This window comes from Salmo trutta, chromosome 14 (genome assembly GCF_901001165.1).
Source record: "Salmo trutta chromosome 14, fSalTru1.1, whole genome shotgun sequence".
Taxonomy (NCBI): domain Eukaryota; kingdom Metazoa; phylum Chordata; class Actinopteri; order Salmoniformes; family Salmonidae; genus Salmo; species Salmo trutta.
The window spans coordinates 49058583-49066266 of NC_042970.1; the positions used below are offsets into that span (position 1 = coordinate 49058583).

A 7684-nucleotide genomic window follows, 5' to 3' on the forward strand; every position below is an offset into this window, starting at 1 on the left:
AAAAAAGGCAACAATTTGTTTTTTAAATGTAAAAGAGACAACAGGCAGTGATTATAGATCTCAGATTCATTTAATTAGTTATTTTTGGTGTTAAAAGGTCAATTGTCACAAATTATGTAGGTTGTTGAGAAAACTGTTACAAATAAATCTGATCGCGACATTGTTTCTTTCCAATGGTCATAAAAAGCAAATACCAAGCACAGAAGAAAACTATTTACAGGAAACCTCTCTAAAATGTAAACCTCTGACAACAATGTATTTCCTTTAGAGTTATGCGAGTGAAGATTGACTACAGGCGCTTCTGTATGGCTACTTCAGTACACTATGAAAGAGACAGGTCATGTGTTAGTAACAAGGCCTATTTTTGTTTACGAGAACACATGATGTAATCGCTTTCATATCATTCATAAATCACCTTAAAGAAATATGAGGGTATTCCCACAAGGGTGGGAGTGTTTTCTCTGTTCAGCTGCCAAATCAGCAAGTGTCCATAGTTGATTGATTATGTCCATGGCACTGCTGCCTATGAGTGTGACGCTAGAACAGTATGCCCACACTAGAACAATATGCCCAACAACCACTGATGCATTTAGATGCAACATACAAGCTGACAAAGATACAAGGAGGATCCCGAGCAAGCTTTCTTTATAGTTGGTTTAAACTTTTCCCTCAAGAGTTTACTCTTTTTTTTTCTCTTTTTTTTCTTCTATTCCTATTCGTCAGTGCAGAAAGATAGGAACGTAGGCTTTGTAAGGACCTGGTACATTCTGGGTTATCTGTTAATTATGATGAAGAGTACATGTGAATGAGGGGAGAACAGCTATTGATCCTGGATGAACACATTGATACATTCATTGTTTTCCAGTGAATCACTGTCAAGGCAGTATAATTCAATTTCCCTATTCTTATTTCTCAGTCCTGGGAGGGATTGAAAAATAAACGTAAATACATGTCATCAATCTCATTGCAAATCATCAGGTTCGCTAGACGTTCCCCCATCACTTTTAACTCAACAGGGATATTGCTGTGTCTAAGTGTACTGCGTACCGCCGTGGATTGGTACAGAGTTGAAGGTCTCTAGAAACGTCTGCTGGAGCTGGTGGATGTCACGGACTTGGTGATGGTGGCACCTCCGCCGCTGCCGCCGCCAAAGCTGCTGCCGCCGCCAAAGCTGCTACCGCCGCCAAAGCCGCCACCGCCGTAGCTTCCGCTGCCGCCGCCATAGCCGAATCCACCTGAGCTTCCGCTGGAGTAGTCTGGGTACAGAAAGATAGAGTGGGATCAGTTTAATCTGCTGTAATGCTAGAGGATATTTCGGTTTCAATGATGCATGGCAAAATCCATGTGTACTCCTCAGCATAACGTAAAATGTTCTGAACAAGGTGACACGATTAGAAATGAAATCAAGTGGTACTTACTGCCGCCAGAGGTCTGCTGCACATGGATTGTTGCAGACGCACCACCGGAGGATATTCTGTAAATAGATAAGTCCAATGTTATTGAAGTTTGGATGGAATGTTGATCAAATATGCTAACTGTCATTCATAACATGCTAAGCTAAGAGGCTAATGTCTCAACTATCCAGCTTTAACTCACCTGCTTTCCTCTCCTTCCAGCAGCTTCCTGTAGGTGGCAATTTCAATGTCCAGGGCCAGCTTGACGTTCATCAGCTCTTGGTACTCACGCACCTGGCGGGCCATGTCCTGCTTGGCTCTCTGGAGGGCATCCTCCAAGTCCTTGATGCGGAGCTTGGCGTCCTTCACCGCCATCTCACCGCGCTCCTCTGCCTCAGCGATCTGAGCCTCAAGGTTGGCCCGCTGTGGTAAAAGAGAATGGTGCATTAGCATTAACCTCGGCTATTAGCAATACTCATTAGCATTAGCCTGTATCCACTGTAGAAGCATGGATTAGCGGCTAATGGTAATACGCTAGTGTAATGAACCATCTTGCTTGGATATCAGCTATTTATTGACAATTCTCATAAAAGAGGTTCTGAAATTAGATGGCACTCTCACCTGTCCCTTGACGGACTCAATCTCATTCTGGAGACGAGAAATCATGCGGTTTAGCTCAGCGATCTCAGACTTGGTTGAGCGGAGGTCCTCACCATACTGTCCAGCAGAGCTCTGCATCTCCTCATACTGAGAAAAGTGAGGAAGAAATGTAAGAAAATTCAAATGAGGGAGGTGAAGATCGCGGAAGCGCTCACAGCAATTTTGCTTATTTTGGCCAAAATTGTCCTGGTAAACTCTGTTCATGTTCAAACTCTGCTTACCTTCTGCTTGTACCAGGTCTCGGCCTCAGCTCTGCTGCGGTTGGCGATGTCCTCGTACTGGGCGCGCACTTCAGCGACAATGGAATCCATGTCCAGGTTACGGCTGTTGTCCATCTCCACCACGACAGAGGTGTCCTTGATCTGGCCCTGCAGCTCACGCAGCTCCTGAAGATCCATGGGAGGATGGAGAGAAGCTTTTAGATTTCAGCCCACTTCTGATTCACTGACTATCATGTCGTGTTCAAGCTCTCCAAGATTAAGATATGGAAGGCTTATGTGTTGCATGGTAAATGTGAAAATGTTAATGAATGGTTCGTACCGCCTCGTAGACGGCCCTGAGGAAGTTGATCTCATCCTGAAGAGCGTCAACCTTGGCCTCCAGCTCCACCTTGTTCATGTAGGCACCATCAACATCCTAGAGAGAGAGAGAGAGAGGAGTTAATGGAATGGAATTGATATTGGTTCTAACTCTGATATGAGTTATGACGAGACATCATGTTATATCGTGCACACCTTCTTCAGCAGGACAAACTCGTTCTCCACTGAGGCGCGTTTGTTGATTTCATCTTCATACCTGGTGACAAAGCAAAGGGCAATATTTCATGCAAAGTCATCACTCTGGGTGGCTTCTTACACTGAGGGTAAACATAAGTTATTGCCTATACTAATACGGCTACTTTTGAAGCACATCCAACATATCGACACCTACTTGTTCTTGAAGTCCTCAACCAGGCCCTGCATGTTCTTCAGCTCCCCTTCCAGCTTCATCTTCTCGTTGCCCAGACCGTCGAGCTGTCTGCGCAGGTTGGAGATGTAGGCCTCAAACATGGCGTCGATGTTGGAGCGGGTGGTGGTCTGGTCTTGCAGGAGGCTCCACTTGGTCTCCAGCATCTTGTTCTGCTGCTCCAGGAAACGCACCTGCAGGGACAAAAGGGAAATGGTCAGTGAGTGAGTGAATAAATGGATGCGTGTTTATTAATGAATGAGGATGGGTGATGGATGGCCCATGAATAAGGCTTTATAGCCTATAAATTCAAATTCAATTGTCAGCCTGAGTAGACTTGGTGATGAAAATAATGAATCAGTTCTGTCGATTTTTAAAAGAGAGTAGAACGAATTGGGCTCCAATGGTGTGGCAAAAAAATAACTTAACTGAAGTCAACCTTGTAGCAGACTTGCAATAAAAGCCACACCAGTGCCTGCATAGCTGTGTAAATAGCAGGGTTGGGCTTGAACAGCCAGTCCTTGTCCAAGACATTGTTAATATAACTGATGATGACATATGGTAATCTACATGTATACACCCAGGCTGAGAAGCCTACATCCTGATGGCCAAAGATGAAACCTGATCCCATCGATAATCTGCCCTGAGATGTGTAGTTCTCATTGTTCACTCTCAAAACAAAAGGTAGGCAAGTAAAAGATAGTTTATCGGCATGCCAAAGCATATCCAAACTTTCTCTGCCTAGGACAGGCTCACTGTGTGTGTATGGCTTTAAATGTTTTACCTATCTCTCATAGTTATGAGTCATCTCCTTTTCGCTCTGTTTCACTGTGAAGGCCACGCATTCATTCCAGCCATAAAAAAAACTAGGTGTGGCAGATAAACCACAGAAGACAAAAGCAGCTTTGAAGTCTTTACAGGGGTGTTTACATTGTTCTTTGCCTTGCTTGTGAGAGTTGACTCTCTGCCAATTAAGGGGGTGTATTTTATTCTCTACCTCAAGTAAGGCATATAGGGGGTGTGCAGGTGAAAATACCCAGAGACTGGTGTAAACATGGAGTTCATATTTCATTGGAAAAGACAAAAGTGAAAGTTGATTTATTGTACTGCAACTGCACTCGACATACTCATCTCCCATGACAACGGCGACAGGCATAGACTTTGGACTGTGGGCACTCTGTAGAAAGGTCCACACGACCACACCCCACAGGTATGAGATCGGGTGAGTCATGGGGTAAGAGACGGATCTCCACCCTTGTTTAGATAGCAGCCAAAGAGACCGCTACAGTCACAGGACGGGCTATCAACTCCTGGGTGGAGACCTTTAATAACTTTTGTAAAAGTTAAACACAGGGGCAGTCAGAAACAGCTTTTGGACAGTTTATAAGAGAATCCCAAAGGTCGAAATTCATTGACGGATTCAGCATTAAAGACAAGATTCATAGCTGCTTATCTCTCTCTTTCTTTGAACCAGAGTGTAAGATTATTGAGCTCATAAGGGGAGTTGTGACATAAGGGCTTAGTCAACAGAAAAATAAACATTCCTGCATATTGAGAATCGGCTTTTCTTAGCTATATACAGCCAGGAAATCCTGTTATATTAGGATGCTAAAATGTGAGGTGAGAGCAAATGCTTGTATGTGTTGCCTTTCTGGTTTAATCCATTGATTCTGATCATTGCACAGTGTCCCTGCAGTCAATATCAAATATCTATTTGGTTACAGTTTGACATGGAAGCCTGCAAATAGTATAGCTCTACACAAGCAAAGCATCATAATATCATTCTGATGTAATACAGGCTTTAAGCTCACTTTCTTTAAGAATAAATTCAGTGCATGAGAAAGTCAATGGAAATGTGTACTGGTACTTATCTTGCTCATTACAGAATATACAGTAAAATAGCATGCAATCGATATCGATGTGAATGCTCAGTGTTTGAAGTGCAGGCGAGGTGGAGTCGTATAGGGTTAACAGGAACTGACCTTATCGATGAAGGAAGCAAAGCGGTTGTTGAGGGTCTTGATCTGCTCCTTCTCGTGGGTGCGGACCACCTGGATGTTGGGGTCGATCTCCAGGTTCAGGGGGGCCAGCAGGCTCTGGTTGGTTGTGACAGCTGTGATGGGGGCGTTAATGTATCCGCCACCCATACCGCCACCGAATCCAGCACCGAGACCGCCACCGTAGCCACCTGCACTGCTGCTGCTGCTGTAGCTGAAGCCGCCGCCGCTGCCCCCGCCCATGCCCATGCCACCACCGAATCCGGCGCCAGAACGACGGACGGATCCGCTGCTCATCCGGGTGGATCCGGGGGCAATCATAGACTGGCTGGTGAAGCTCCTGCGAATGCTGGTGCCGCCGCCGCCACCCATGCTGCCGCCCATGCCGCCCATGCCGCCGCTGGTGTAGCTTGTCCTGCTGAAGCTCATCGTTGAAACTTTAGGGGAGTGTTGACTCTTCTTTGCAAGCCTGGAATTCTCGAAAAAGAGAGAGAGGGGTAGAGAGCGACAGAAGTAGGACAGAGGGCAAGGAGGCTTCAAAAGGAGAGTCAAGTCCCTCAAGTGACGATCTGTCTGCCACCACACAGGTTTTATCCTACACCAGAGCCAAGGGGAGGAGCATTCACCTGGAACACACCCACTTTTACCTGCACTTCTCTCTCTTTCCCTCCTCCTTCCTCTCCCTTGGTTCCCTTTGAGGCTGTGGCTGGCAGGAGTGGCCTGTCCTGTCAGACTGGTAGAAAAGGTTTGAGAGGAGATCGGCCCTGACACACCCTGCTTCTGGCCAAAGGGTTGAGAGAGAGAGTTGTGGGGGAGGGGAGGGGGGGGAATGTGAGTAGACAAGGAGGGTGAGTCTTTTAACCTTTGGGATTAATTGCATTTTACGAGAGGTCTCTTCAAGAGAAGAAAAGTGCGCTATCCTACAGAGCTACGAGAGTAGTCACAGAGCTACGAGAAAGTGAATGGGGAGAAATGCACTAAAATGTGGTTACTTGGAGATAATCTACTGTCGTGTCACTACAGTACGTCTTCACTATGTATGGCGGACAAGGTTTGTGTGTTTACAAAACTTAAATAAACATAGCCTATCGGAAAAGGCAAGCCTACTGTATAGACACAACACACACCCATATGCATACACACACACACAGACACACATATCCAGTGTTCATCGGACCTGCAGCAGAGTAGCTCATTTTATTGACCCAAACCACATGTAAAGCCTACGTGTATGTTCTTGTTATTTTCAGTCACTATACAAAACTGCCCTAGTCTCTGACATAAACTGTTATACTATGAGTCTACTGATGTAGAGCCTTAGGGGGAGTAAAATAGGCTTGTAAAGGCTGGCACAGAAGGATTTGCTTAGGGCATATGCATATATTAAAGTTTCTACATGTCTACAGCGTAGCCAAGTTCACAGTCCGGGGAGTACAGTCTTGCACATGAATGAATTACGTATATTACAACCTCTTTCAGTAGTATAATCACTTACTCGCTTCAATTATGCCAACTATAGTTGGCACTACACCCAGTGGATGATTTTAATGACAGACAAGTTGATGCCAGTGATATAATTTCCAGTATACTGTACTCCTTTGGCAATTGGAAACTGTACACTTTGTTTTCAACATACAGTAACGTTGTACACCACCTCAGTGAGGGGAATTTTAGCTCCGTCTCTTGAATTTTCGTGAATGTGTGTGAGAAACTGTCTGCAAACTTTGTCTCATAGCAATGTTGACCAGACATGTGCATGACTCTTCTTGGCAACAGATGTTGATGCATGAGTAATATCTCGTAGAAAGTGTGTTGTGCGACTCCTGACTCGTTCCTTAGGTTGATTGATTGATTCATTGAATATGAAATCAAGACATATTCAAATCAAACCAAACTTTATTTCAAGTGCATTGAAAACATATGATAGAAACAGTACAACAGGCCCAGTGATGTATGTTACGTTCCTGACTCTTTACGGTCTGTAGGACCTCTTATAGTAAAAGTCACATCATTTACTGACAGTGAGCGAGTGTGTGAGTGAGCTCTGACTCATCAACCTGTCCCAACACGGTCGTATGCGGTCTCGCACTTTATCTGTCTATCAATCTCTCCTCCACTTTCTCTCGCTGACTCGCTCCATTTCGAGTTATAAATCTCTCTTTCACACACCTAAACACATATGTATTCATGCCTCTCTGATAGCATGACATAGGTTTATAGAAATATTCAAACTAGTGTATGCATGAATGAATCACAACGATACAGCACATATCTCATACAACTTCACCATACAAAAAGCATTCATGCATTACGTAAGGGACAGTCAACGAGGGGCTATGCATTCCATGGAAAATAATGAACGACGTGGAAGGTGTGTTCATGACGTGCTAGCGGAGTGGAATTGACCTTCCACAGAGTTGCATTATTTTCAAGAGAACGCATAGAGGCCCTAGTTGATTATCCCCTTCATACCATGGCTATAATTTAACACATTTGTCACTAGCAATGCGTTCATTTAACCGGTTGAAATGTGTTCAACATCCACTGAAGTAACAAGCAATTTTACAAGATAGCTACAGTCGTTGCTGTGGTAACTAAACAAACTATCAGGCCTAGCTTGCCATTATGAAAATCTATTTCAACAATGTCAATAATGTTTTTAATTTGACTTTTACTTTCAGATGTATT

The 7684-nt window shown here is 44.4% G+C and overlaps 1 protein-coding gene across 1 annotated transcript; it reads right to left on the reverse strand.

Annotated features, from left to right (window-relative positions):
• Positions 1 to 54: 54 nt before the first annotated feature.
• On the reverse strand, positions 55 to 5574 carry LOC115208306 (intermediate filament protein ON3). Its single transcript, XM_029776246.1, has 9 exons — positions 4982 to 5574; positions 2985 to 3193; positions 2789 to 2849; positions 2595 to 2690; positions 2276 to 2440; positions 2016 to 2141; positions 1597 to 1817; positions 1419 to 1474; positions 55 to 1256 (listed from the first exon to the last, which is right to left on the reverse strand). The coding sequence occupies exons 1-9, from the start codon at positions 5423 to 5425 to the stop codon at positions 1078 to 1080; spliced, it is 1557 nt and encodes a 518-aa protein (XP_029632106.1). The 5' UTR covers positions 5426 to 5574; the 3' UTR covers positions 55 to 1077.
• Between the last annotated feature and the right edge of the window lie 2110 nt (positions 5575 to 7684).